Genomic DNA, 14,439 nt, shown 5'->3' with positions numbered 1-14,439 from the left:
CCAGAAAAAGGGCTTAAGAAAAACAAATTTCGACCCCAGAAATATTTCATAAGCGCCAAGCATATTCCCCGCCCCCCGACAAAATCGATTCAGAATAGTGGTGTATTCCTCAACTTGGCATAGGGACGACTTTCCATATGCTAGCAGACAAGCTGATGTAATTTCTGATAATTTTGTGCTGTCTTTAGACTTCAATTTAGTTATCATACATTAAAAAAAAAAAAAAAGAAGAACTAGGCACCAACATCAATATTTAAGTTATCATGGCGATCTGACGCCTGGGATTAGTAAAGCGCTGCATATTATTTCTGTTCGCCTAAACTTTTCTATGTATTATTACTGCATTGAAGTCTGAGGACAACACAAAATTTTGCATTTTAAGTCGGCATATATCTATCGGCATGGAAAGTAAGACCTTAGTTCAGGAAAAGTAAAAAAAAAAACCACACTAAGGAAAAGAGAGATTTTGGACCGATTTTTTCGAAAACAAATGGTGAGCTTGGGCATAATAAATCCCAGGTAACAAATCACAATGAAGACTAAAATAATGGTGTTGGCACATAAATGTTTTCTGTGTCGTTCCTAAATAATGAGTCCGAAGAAAACACAAAATTTCGAGAATTCATATTGGTGTATTTACCAACTTGGAAGGGGGTTTCACTATCCAAGATTCATTGAGATACTGGTAATTTGTGGAGATGAAGATAACAAGGAAGAAAATTCATCACTGTCCCCACGGGGACTCGAAACCCGGTCTCTCGCTTGCCGGACGAGTGCTCTACCATCTAAGCTACGGAAGCAGATAGAATGCTAATACGCTCCAAGGTTAAAACATTCTATCTGCTTCCATAGCTTAGATGGTAGAGCACTCGTCCGGCAAGCGAGAGACCGGGGTTCGAGTCTCCGTGGGGGCAGTGATGAATTTTCTTCCTTGTAATCTTCATCTCCACAAATAACCAGTCTCTCAATGAATCTTGTATTGACAAGTGGAGAGGACATTTCTATATGCGGGTTTCACTATGTCCTATAAAAATCGAAAGAAACGTCATTTTGGACCTTATTTTTCCTTGGGAGAAAATATATTTGGCTTCTAAAAATTTTTCTGGTGCCAAAGTATTTCTTTGAATCGTCAACCTCTAATAAAAATGACATAAGAAAATATCATTTAAAATTCACAATATTACCCATCACATTATGCAAAAAAAAAAAAAAATCTCAGCACCTGAGCACCCTAGGTTCCTACATACGTAACTGCAAGCTTGACATGCACTAGCACAGCACTAGCATGCTTGAGCGTGTGTATGAGAATTTTGCTTGATTGTACAAGCGACTTGAGTCTTGAGAGAATTTGATAACGCATGCCTGCCCAAGTCCCGCGTTTGCACAAGTATAACTGTGCTGGTACCCGAATCAATCTTTAGGCTTCAGTGAGATCTGCTTGTGAGTGAGTGAATGAGCAAGTGGACAAATGAGTGTTCAATTCAGCAAATTAGTGAATTAGTGAGCAAATTGGTGGCCAAATGACCAACTGAGCAAGCCAAAGAGCAAATTGGTGACCAACTGAGCAAATCAGCAAGCAAATTGGTGATTAACTGAGCAAGCGAATGAGCAAATGAATAAGAAAGAGTGAGTCAGTAACTACACAAATGAGCAGCACATGAGTGAATGAAATAGTAAGTCTCAATAGAGAGAAATTGAGACAGCCTAGTGAGTGAGAATGAGTGACTTAGTGAGAAAGAGATACTTACGCAAAAAGATTGAACATGCATGTTTGTCAAGCCTGCAGTTACGTGTGTAGGCACCTTAAGATGAACGCTTTATCGCAAGGACAACATGAAATCCGCCGAAATAAACACTATTTCTACCGGTGAAATAAAAAGTATTGTGTATTGTGGCACTTTGTTGTGTGCGTGAATCACTAATTTTGAGAATCATTCAGATCAATAGAAATACCAAATCTCAAGGCACAACAGGAAAATTTTTTCAAAATATGGGGATATGCTGCATTGAATAACGCAAATTCGTGTGCTAGAGCCTAAACGCCTCACTTACACCCATTCATTGCCTCAGAAGAAGAAAAAAAGCTTCTTTGTGCTCCATCATCAGGTTTGTATCACTGAGTTCAGAACCATTTCGTATAATGATAGAGTTATCCAACCAACCAATCCATCATTCCTTTCAATGAAGTAAATTTCAGCAATCAAAAGTCAATGGACCTTCCAAGTCAAAATTGAATCATAGATAAAAAGAATTCAAATGAGGTTTATTAATAGTTGATGTTTTTAAAAATCAGTATAAAAATCTTCATTGATCTGTTTGTATAATAATCTTAAATGTTTTGAAAACATGCTTTCCCCCAAATAGCATCATGACGTTTGAAACGTTATTGTTATTATTATGTGGGTCGTTATTTGTAAACTAAGAGCTATTCATCTTTGATTGATCTTTCTCGAAATGATCACTCTTTTGAGTTATCATCATGCAACATGGGATCACTTTGATGAGTTAGTTGATACCTATGCGTTCCATTTATTGATTTTCATCGATCATTTCTTCAATCGTTCTTATCATGTTTAATCTATTTATATTTTCTGGATTCTTATTTTCATAAACCCCACCTAAAAATTGTGACTTTTACGCCTGGCCATACCACCAATACCACTACTATAGGGACACGGTGTATATACGTGGACTGTAATTTGGCTAGTTCTCACCAGAGACAGAGGATTGAGTCATATAGTTTCGCACCACTATTGATTTTATTTAATATGGTTTAAACAACAGCTTAAAACAGCTATTAAGATGAGTAAACGGAGGCCTGTAAAATACATCCGTATCTCTCAAGGAGAGGACTCAGATTTATTAATTATAAATAAAGTAATTATTTGCTAACTATTTCTTAAACTATTAAAAGAAGGTGCTGTAAGAGTAAGAAGAAAAGACCGAACCTGGGTAAATACGACTGTAACACACGGGGTGGATAAAAATTCGTTTCCTAACCTGATATTATGGCAACTCCGAATCTCTCTCCTCACTTACACCCATTCATTGCCTCAGAAGAAGAAAAAAAGCTTCTTTGTGCTCCATCATCAGGTTTGTATCACTGACAAACCTGACGGTTGCCCCCACCGTAGTCACGGCACTACAATTATGAAAATTTTCACCAATAAGATCACTAGAAATTTAAGAAATGGTAATTTTCTAAATACAATTTAAATTTTAAAAATTAATTTTTCCTCTCAAAAATTACTTAGTTGTCGCTTCTCCAAAAAATATCTTCGACGTTACTGAGGTCACGAGCATCATTTTTGCATGCCAGAAATCAATATTTTTGAGTCGCAAGCAAGCGTTTATACTCATCACAAGAAGAGCACCTTATGGCACCTATGACACATGTTGAAATCAAAACAGAACCATTGTAGGAAAAGAACTGTTCATGGTTCGACCGTTGCAGGAAAACAATTGTTGCTAATTCGACCATTCTCCAGGAAGAGAACTGTTGCTTATTCGACCATTGTAAGAGGAGAATTGTTGGTGATTCGAATTTTGTCCGAAAGCAACAGATGGTGATTCGAACATCGTCTGAAAACAATTGTTGGGGATTTGACCACTGTAGGAAAATTTGAAATTTGTTTATTGTGTGTTAAAACAGCAAAGTGCCAATTACAAAAACACACAGATTCAAAATATGTACACAAAAAATTTGCCTTACACGAAATGCATAAATAAATAAATAAAAAGCACAAAAGTATGAAAGAATACATTTTTTAAACAAGTTGATATCGTTACAAAAAATATCCAAATAAATGCTGTTGCAAATCTCAAAAAATGTAAGAATTGATTGCTTCTTCAAAATATATTCGTACTATAAAAGGGAATGGAAAAAAAAAGATGTTGATTTCTGATGCTATAATTGGGTACATGAAAGGTAATTTCGCTCAATAATTGTCTGCAGTCGATGTCGTTATACAAAATTTTGTCGAAAAATCCAAAGATCAAGAAATTTCTTGATCTTGCTAGTTCGATCAGTAGGAAGAGCATTGTTCCTAGTTCGACCATTATAGTAAGAGAAATAAATGTTGCTAGTTCTCGACCAGGAAAGCAATTGTTGTTGATTCGAAAGCAATTGTTGGTGATTCGAACCATTTTAGGAAAGCAATAGTTGATTATCCGACCATTTTAGGAAAGCAATAGTTGATTATTCGACCATTTTAGGAAAGCAATTGTTGATTATTCGACCATTTAGGAAAGCAATTGTTGATTATTCGACCATTGTAGGAAAAAATTGTTGATAATTCGACTATTTTAGGAAATAAATTGTTGTTTATTCGACCATTGTTGGCAAAATTGTTGAAAAATTTCAGACTTGAAAAATTGTCAGTAAAACAAATCGACCACTGTTAGGTTCTTCACTGAGCACCGGTTGCTCACGTACAACATTTTAAGACGCTTGTTTTAGAAAAAGGAATGATAATACAGACTTTCATGGTCCTCGAAATCATCCTCCATACTTGCAACTCCATCCTTTTGTGGTACAATGCCCCGTACTAAAAGTTTAATATTTCATGTCGTACCATGATCCTACACTACCTACATACATACGCCAACCTCAAATAAAAAATAAAACGAGGTGAAGGAGACAACTCGTGCCAGGGTAACAAAGGGTTACATAACTACAAAAAAAAAAAATTGAATTTTAAATTACCTTCGGGCCGCGTCAAGCTGACAAGCCCCTGATATAACACTAGCAGTCTCGGGCCAATCTGTTTCTATTAAAATATCCTATTTATTATTAATCAACTAATTTATCCCATTACTTCGCTCTTCACGGCTTGTTCCTAACGATAAAAGCCACACCTAAAAACGAAATAGACACTAAGAAATGCGAATATAAATAAGGCAGGCGGCCTGGATATCGTTTCCGTGCCGAGCGGAGGTGAAATCTGTGAGCAACTGAATTAGTCATGAGACTAGAACTGGCAACGGAGTAACACTCAGAGGCTTGCTTACATACACGATAGATAGACTAGAAAAAGTGAAAATAGAAAATAGGAAAGGTAAGAAAAACGCTAACGTCCCACGCGCAGAGGTGTATATCTCTTCCCGTAACAGCACAAGATACGCTTTTTCTTCGCGTTATGGCTAAGAAAATCCGATACTAATCGGTACGATTAGCAAGTCAAATCGCACAACAAAAAAATCACAAATGTGTTATGCCAATAGTAATAGGTAATAGCTATGCGCGTCACAATGGGTGTGTTTGTGAGTCACTGTATGTACTTCTGGACATGTCAGAATACAGCTGAGACGTATAATTATGGCGGTTGTAAATTCGTGCTGCTGCTACTATCACGGAATTGGTTTGGCATTGCTTCTTTTGGAAAAGACAGCAAACATTCAAGTGTAGAGCGGGGCTAGGGACGTGGATTTTTGAAGATAAGCCGCCGACATGTTGCCCGGAATGAGTTCCTTCCAAGATGTCCGAGTTATTGCGAAGGGAATTTATGGTTTGAATTTTGAGTTCCAATGTCTGTGTAAAGTCATTTTAGAAAGGATTGTTATGAAAAATTCATGACTTTTTTTTTTCACCTACTGTTTTTTTTTTCAGATGGCAATCAAACAATTGCTAAAAAAAATACGGAAAGCTAGGATTTATACTTGATATTGCCACTTATCGCCAAAAAAACTGTCAGATACTGCCACATTTATAGCAAAAACCTTGTGAAAATTAATTGGACAATTATAGGAAAAATATTATGAAAATTAAGTACCGATTTTTTGGACAGGAATTATGAAAATGAAGTTACCAATTTTCGCTAAAAATTGCTAGAGGTAATCAAAGTTGTCAAATCATGCCAAAATTGAAGGAAAAAATAAAAATAAAAAAGCGAATGGTGGTAAATAGGGATCAGCAACTGCGAGAAAGTTGGATTGGAATTTCTTTACCTCAAAAGAAAAAAAAAGAATTTGCAACAAGTTTTTTGGCACCTCAATTTTTTTTGGGTTTTGTCAAGCCCTGACATGCAGTGACCCAAAGTCACACACAATGACCAGCTAAAGTCACGTACAATGACCAGCGAAAGTCACGTGGATACAGGCACTACGAACGGGGTGGGAATCAATAGTGAACGGGGGAAGGGGATGGAGCTGATTTCCCCACATTCACCCTCTCGCCCTCGCCCATGCTAATAATACAAATCTTTTAAAGGGAACGGGTCCGCCATACATAGGCTTACGCAGAATTTCCTCGAGGGGAGGGGGTTTCAGATTTTTTTTCCTGCTGGGGGGGGGGGGTGTTTACGTTTTTTCCTGCAAAATAACACTTTAATTTTAGTTTAAGGGGGTTAGAACCCAAAATCCCCCTTTGCGTACGCCAATGCACCCATACCCCCCCCCCCCCACCGTCCGTATGCACTTACGTACATGGCCGCAAATTAAACTTCACAACTACCTCATTGGTGACGACTAAGACATGAAATTACGCGTTATAACGTATGCTAACATGCAGTTGATCCTCAATTTTTTTTCCACTGTCCGTCATCTATGCATGGGAGAACAAATTTTGTGAATACCGGGAAATACCATTATCATAGTATTATAACAAAGATGACCAGATCTGATGATTTAAGAGGTAAGGGAAAACCAGTTTTTTTTCCCTGGTGTATTGATATTGTCGATAATGATTATATAATCTGTTATAGTAAATTAAAAGAACTTGATTCTTGAAACTCCTCACATGACAGTCTCATCCATCATAATTCTCTGACAGAGAAGAAGAGGGAATCCGTCGTTATCATGAGAAATCAAATGATGATCGATAGCTGGAATTATTGTATAAAATATTTCTCACTTTACTAATAGATTACAAACTACAAGTTTGAACGAGTATCAAATGGAATATTCTCGGACAGAGCCACGTAGATGTAAACTTGTATCCGGCTCATCGACTCCGAGCCCCCCTCCCCCAATATTTTTGAGCCCTCCAATATTTACAATAATTTTACGCCTACGGATAGAGGTGGTTTTAGGCTCATCTTATGACCCGTTAAGAGGGAGCAATTTCGCGAACGTCTAAAAACTATGTTGTTTTGGAAAAGGTTTACGGGGACCACCGTGTTTCCAAATAGAGCTTGCTAATAGGAGGTCAACGAAATGCATTCCAAAATTAGGTGGGTGGTAATTGAAAAACACTGCTCTACAATGCGAGTCCCTCTTCTTCTCGCTGATAGGGGGCAGGGCTATAGGAAAGAGGACCAGGAATCGAACTACAGCGAAACTTAAACAACGGTAGGAAGGCCTACCTGTATCTTTCTGAGTCCCGTGGAATAGGGCTTTATATGTTTCACTCCCTACTAACAGACACTCCCCCATTAGCGGACAAAGCTTTCAATGTCAATTACCAAGAGAGAGTTCCGTTGCTTATTTTTATGATTTTCAATATACGGGGTTCGACTGTACATTTTCCTAAGGTAATCAATATGGGGGGGGGGAGTATCTGTATGTGTTTAGAGACGCCACACACATTAACACATTTCTTGCAATGATAATACAAAAATTGATCCATTGTTTAGCGACTCAGAGACTGCACTCTTTGCACTGGCCTGAGTCATGAAATCATGATCTTTTCTAAGGGGCCATTCAAGTAATACATCAGCAGAGTTTCAGCCATTTTTGACAAAAAAGAACAAGATAAAACAAAAACCAGCAATTTTTCATCAGCTCTGCCCTCCCAGACCGCATATTGGGATCAGAGGCGTACGTAAGAGGGGTAGAGGGGGCTCTTGTTTCACTCCCTCAAAACGATAAAAAAAATTATTTTTCGTGCAAAAGAATAGCCGAATACCGTTACAGCGAAAATATCGTTTTAACGAACACTCTTTCTAATCCCCTGGATAATTTTACATAGAAATAATGCAAAAAAACCTGTGATTCCTTTATAACGAAGTGATTTCTTCGGTCTCTTGGAGTTCGTTATAACGGGATTCGACTGTATTTAAAAAATGTAAAATGTCAAAGTAAAATAACTTTATATACGTTTTTATAGTCAATTTATGTTTATTTCAACGCGGTTTGAAGGCTGATAACTCAAAATTTTATCATTAAGAAATTCATTGTATCCCCTCTACAAAGATCGATCCTGTGCTCAGTCGAATCCCGTTGTAACGAATTCCAAGAGACCGGAGAAATCACTTCGCTATAATGAAATTTCGTTATAAAGGAATTCCAGGTTTTTGCATTGTTTCTATGTGAACTTATCTGGTGGATTAGAAAAGTGTTCGTTAAAACGAGATTTTCGCTATAACAGTACTCATTAAAACGACTGTATTACTTCCCTGATTGGGATTGCTCTTCGAGAATATATATAGTGCGCCCGATCACCTCTGTCTGACCCTGTAGTTTGCACAGGATACATTTTTCACATGGTAGCAAACTGAACAGTAAACACACTATTTTTAGCTCTTGTATGCAGAGACAACGCATTGCTGCAACAGGTCTTGCGTATTGTTACCTTAAAAAAGCCATATAAATTTTAGGGTGCTGACGTCAGTGCCGTATCTAGCCATTCCTGTGCCCCGTGCAAGAATTTGCATTTAGGCCTCTTCTGGCCAATTCTTGGGGCCTCCTTCCAAGTGGGCCCTGTGTGAGTGGTGCACTGCCTAGTTACGGCACTGGCTGACGTATACGAAAATCGCCAGTGAGCTGGCTGATGGCCATTTAGACACTCAATGATTTGTTTATTGCTTGTCTCTGAGAATACTCAGACGTGGCGAGCCCTAAAAGAAGTGAATTTCAATTGTTTTGGCGTGTGGCAACTTTGAAAATGATTATACAACAGTGAAACAAAATCAAAGACCAAGCTGCTAGTTGCAGATCCTCCACTGCCAAAAAAAATGAGAGTTCATGGGAAATTTTCCCACGTCGAGAAGATTTTGTTGCAATTTTTTACACAATGTCGTGTCCCAAAGGCAATGTTCTGCTAAATTTTCTTTTGAGTGATTTGAAATGCAATTTAATCCTCCTCCCGCGCCCCCCCCCCACAAAGTATGATTGAAATTATATATATTTTTTAAATAACAGAATTGGAGATGCAATCAAACACATTGAATCTTATAACATTTTGTATGTTTCTGGGCGAGGGAAAAGTCATTAAAAATAAAAGTCTCAGTTATACGACTTACGTACGCATTTATACGACTTTTTGACTCGGTCTCTTGAACGTCGTATAAACGAGGTTCCACTGTAGCAGGCTGCGTTATTTAAAATAAATTTTTCTTGATTTCCAGCATATGTTTGTTTCTCCGCTCCCAGCATCCTATGGCAGACCATTGGAACAGGGTCACCTATCACAAACCTTCTAGGTGAGTCCCCTTATGCCAAACCCCCAGAGACGATAAAAAATTAAAAAAAAAATTAATATTATTATATATAAAAAAATAGTTAAATATCGAAAAAAATGGAGTTTTTTTTTTGCTATTTTCATCCATTTCTGTTGATTTTAATTATTTTTGTGAAGGTTGGTAATTCAAAACTTTTCCGGAAGAAATTCCTTGTGTCCCGTCCAAAGATCGATTCCACGTACGCCACATCTTGCCCCGTGACCGGGTGGGACCATGCGTTGGGACGAGGAACATGCATAAGATCCTATATTGCAGTGTTTTTCAATCAGTGGTCCGTGGAACCCCCGCGTATTTCCATATGGATCCGCGTATCACATTTTCATTTATACAAATACAAATACAACGCCACAACAGGCAAATTGCCCAACGAGGTGGCTGACTTAAGAACATCATGGATCCCCGAGCCATTTTTTTTGGAGGCCCTGCCTACTACTGCTACACCACACACTGTTGTGGCTCCCGCTCAGGGCCGTGTAACTTGGAATTTTGCCGCCGGGGGCAAACATTATTGTGCCGTCCCCACACCTTTAAAATTATATAATTTTGTAACGGTGTTCTTTGTTCCCATCCAAAACTGTAGCCCCTAAATTTTGCCACCCGGGGCAGTTGCCCCCCCCCCCAGTTACGGCCCTGCTTCCGCTAATCCGGAACATACTAGGGTGTGCCAGATTATCGAAATCGCCGGATAACTGGAAGTCAACTGAGAAAGCCCATTTAAATAATATAAACTTCTGCTCACAGACATACGGTAGCACGTTTTCTTCTTCTACAGTCCAAGAAAGCTACCGCCTAAAAAACACCGGATTATCGAGAGTCAATTGTATTTGTATTTCAAGTGAAAAGTTTAGTCAACACAGAGTTTAAATCCGTACACTTTGATACCCGCCCAGAGATGACAGGCGATAATAAATAATTCATAATTATAAATTCCCCTCAACTTACCTTGGACATTGACCACAGACATAACTATACACACAAAGGTGAAGAAGAAGAAGCACGTGTTAATCCTTTCCACCATATCTGTTTATATCCCAAAACAATCGGGGAGAAACTTTTCAAAACTTTTCCACCGAAGAACGAGAGTCACAAAAACTTTTTCCTCTTCTTTGTATTTCATCAATAGATTGATGATTCAGCATAATTTCACAAAAACCACACAATGTTTATCCCATTTAAAATAATAATAATAATAATTAAATTTAAATCCAGGGGCTAAAATATTGTACACAATAATTTTCGTGTTGATCCTCTTCTTCCGAAACAGATGCTTTTTTTCTTTCCTTCTATATCATTGGGAAGAAGAGAGAACACACAACACACACGAGCGGCGGTCCACACGCGCCAGAGGCCGTTCCGTGACTGAACTGTGTGAAGATGGGGGGAAAAAGAAGAAGTAATAAGCCAAAATAAAAAAAGCGATCCAGCTCTCAACCCCTCGATTTTCTAACCTCGAAACCAGACGAACGCTCTTGGGCGCTGGTGTTGCTATGGAGACGTTTACGCTCGCGCGTGTGGGGTGTGTGTGTATATATTCGGATGATAGGATATGGGTGCGAGGATTATTTTTACTATGGTACAGTGGTAAGCTGGGGACAGGGAGATCACTATGAGACAGTTTTCATTATTTAGTAACTGAATATTGTATATTGCATTATTATGAATTTTTTTTTTCGTTGGATAAGTTGTATTGACGTTTATTTTTCTTCTTAAAAGTTATAATCCCTTATTTTTCCAGTCTTTAATTATATTATACGGTCAACGTCCATGTGTTATTACGACCGTTTCATAAAAACGACCATAGGCAGAGATAGACTTGGAGGTCTGTGGGGGGCGCGATCATTATTGCTGGGGATGATGATGTCAATTTATACATACATTATAGATCAGTCGACTCCACCTTTGACGCTGGGGGGGGGGGGGGGGGGGGGGAATGCTCCTCCACGCCCCCCCCCCCCCGTATCTCCGCCCATCAAAACGACCGGTATGATAAGTCCCGAATTTTTTCTCAAATAATTTCTCATCCAATATAACGACCTACAAAGAGCATTTGATTCAATACAACGTCCGAAATCAGCTCTGCCCCGCTTCTTTTTTCTTTCAATGAAGGAATGTACGTAGCTATTTCTCGTTTGCCAAAATTGTGTTTGATCTTGACGTTGATATTTGAGAATTCGGTGGTGCATGGGTGCACATACATACCATATTTTATAGGGGAATCCTCGTGTATGTGAAACTCCCTGATTTTCTTTCTGAGGAAAAAGTTAATCTCTTTCAAAGAGAATTTATATATTAAGATATAAAAAGAAAGGTATTTTTTTTTACTTACATCATAGAAACTATTCAATTTCCTCATCACTCTCATCTGATACATCACAATCAGATGCATCAACTACTACTTCACCAAACACCAACTCTGGCCATATCGCTTTACTGTCATTAATGAGTTGGAAATGAAGGTGCCATCTATATCGATGGTCGCCTCAAGATTACTAGGGAAAATACCTTATCTATATTTTCCCTGGGATTGAACCTGTGACGTGACGACAACCTTCATGGTGGTAGACAAGCACCTTACCACCATGCCACTCCGGCGCTATGTGCACATCAACTAGTTCATTATCATCATTAGAATCCCTCTCATCGTAAATTGTAAGGAATTTAGCTCTTTGTTAATATTTATAATGCTTATATCCATGATAAGAACCCCCCACCCCTATTTTTGGCGAAAATTCGTTGCCCTATGCACACGTTAAAATACGGCAACCAATTCTTAAAATTCTATCATTATATTTTCTAACCTGATACAATTTTACTGCAGCTGCTTACATAAGAACAAAATGAATGACAATTTTTTTCCGTCAAAAAGTAAAAACAATTCCTCTTAAGAAGCTAATTTTGTTTTTCAAACGTTCAATATAACAACCTTACATATAACGTCTATTTTTCTTGGAACGACGGAGATCGTTACAACGAGAGTCGTCTGCATTGCATTTGTAAGTGTAATATGTTTTTTTTAGTAAACTTAACTGTTTGTCTGCTTCAAATATTTTTTCACAAATAGTGTTTTACGTGTCGAGATACCATGTGGTAACATGTCGACGTTTGTTATAACAACCCCCGCTCCTTGTTCCATGGAAAACGGACATTATATTGGGATGCCATTAAACCGAATATTTAAAATAATAAGCTAATTCAGAGAATTCATTTTTCAGCTAATTGAGAGGAAAAAAAATTGTATTTCTCACTTGATTATAATGCAACCAGTTGCTGTACAAGTGCATCAAGTTAAAATTATAACAAAATTGCAATACACAATTTATTACATGCACGCATCTATGTATTGAATTCTTTAATATCAGGAATCGAAAAGTCAAACATTATTCTGGCAAAAGAAAAACACGAATTTTTTGTACATTTCTGCTTAATAAAAGTCTGGGACAGACTTAAATTTGGAACTTTTATGTGGGATGGAACGATCTTGGAAAGTTGTTATATTAGATGAAAAGTAACATGGAATGAGTAGGAAAATATTTGAGACTTATTGTAACAGTCGTTACAATAGAATGGTCGCAATAACGCATTGTCGTTATAATTAGCGTTGACTGTGTTTGGATAGTGATTATGTTTCTGGAAAATGGGACATTTTATCGGTATTTCTGTCACCATCAATCATTCGGTTAACTGACGATTGCTAGATTCTTATAGGAGGGACTCATCGTGTAATCTTGTTTATAATTCTGATTGCTTATTGGTGTTTGTTGTTTCGATTTTAATCATCTGTTATATGATTTCAGATTGACGATCGTTTTTATATATATTTTATATTTTTATGCCTTCGTCTGAGGCGACAATGTTTTGTTGTTTATAATAAAGATTTCCGGATACACCCACCCTCCGGGAACGCTTCAATATCTTTCTGAGATGGGAAGCAGTGTAAGTCCGGTCTTCAAAGATCACCGGGAAAAAGACAAATCGGCTTTTAAGCATATTCGCCGTTTATCATGAATAATCATCTATCGTCTCGGTAAATTTGATAAATTTCGGTAAATTTGAGAATTACATTTATCACTTATCGGCGTTACATTTATTAATAATTACCTCCAAATGGTGTTGGGAATTTTAGAAAAAATCATATGAAAATATCACTCACATTCAAAAACTCATCAATTTTGCTCTTACTTGATACACACTTATTTCGCCAAAATAATAATAATAATAATAAATAATAATAATAATAATTAAATATAAATAAGTGAGAAGATAAAACATAAAAAAATTATTATCATTCTTGCAATGCTAACTTTCTTCACATGTATCAACGGGTGTGCAAACAAAACAAATATCACCGATCGAATTCACCGTACTAGACCGAAATTTAAGCATAATGTCCGGTTAATGTGCAGTAACCCATAGGTAATTGATCATATTTACAAATACAAACGAGTTAGTGATTATACATGAACACCGGCAAATATTATGAACTCGAAATATATTAACACAATTTTCAATATCTGTTGCAATAAGATATCAGATTGACAATGTTAGTTTCTACTCAGTTTGCCATTACTGATATTTTGGTAAAAATTAGTTACAATATTATCGATAAAGTAAAAATTTTAACTTATGCAGTACCAATTTTTCATGGATACAGTATTTTGAAAATCGATTACTGAGCTCCAGTGTAAGTAACAAGTGTTTAGTTCACAGAGAATTGACAGGTGTTCGTCCAATGCATTGATGGGGGAGAGAAACACGTCGGAACCAATCACAGTCAACCGAAATCTCAAAAGCTGCTTACTAGTTTCATTGTTACGACTGCACGCTATTGCGGGGAAGTCACTAAAATACTGTATATGGGTAACAAATGCACTTTTGTGGGAGTGGGACTGAATACTTGAATTTACGCTGCTTATTCATTTGTTATGGAGAATTTTGATCGACCAGGCAAAAAAAAAAAAAAATCGACAAAGGACAGGTTTATTCTAGGTCTAGGAACAAGAGAGAAAAGGGAATCGATACATCAGACTTGGACTTTATTCAA

At 37.4% G+C, this 14,439-nt stretch overlaps 1 protein-coding gene across 2 annotated transcripts in view; it reads right to left on the bottom strand.

Annotated features, from left to right (window-relative positions):
* The window catches only part of LOC149063909 (roundabout homolog 1-like), a 140,008-nt gene extending 129,249 nt beyond the window's left edge, over window positions 1–10,759 (bottom strand). For both annotated transcript variants that reach the window (XM_089255457.1, XM_089255458.1), the window contains exon 1: window positions 10,341–10,759. In XM_089255457.1, the coding sequence (XP_089111583.1) occupies window positions 10,341–10,416 (76 nt within the window). In that variant the 5' untranslated portion in view covers window positions 10,417–10,759. The remainder of the gene's footprint in view (window positions 1–10,340) is intronic.
* Window positions 10,760–14,439: the final 3,680 nt, after the last annotated feature.

This window comes from Pholcus phalangioides, unplaced genomic scaffold (assembly GCF_987345545.1).
Source record: "Pholcus phalangioides strain wild (caught in Gottingen) unplaced genomic scaffold, Ppha-v1.0 ptg000042l_1, whole genome shotgun sequence".
In the NCBI taxonomy this organism is placed as follows: Eukaryota; Metazoa; Arthropoda; class Arachnida; order Araneae; family Pholcidae; genus Pholcus; species Pholcus phalangioides.
The sequence above is the reverse complement of the archived record's forward strand: the minus strand, read 5'-3'. Positions and strand labels throughout refer to the sequence as shown.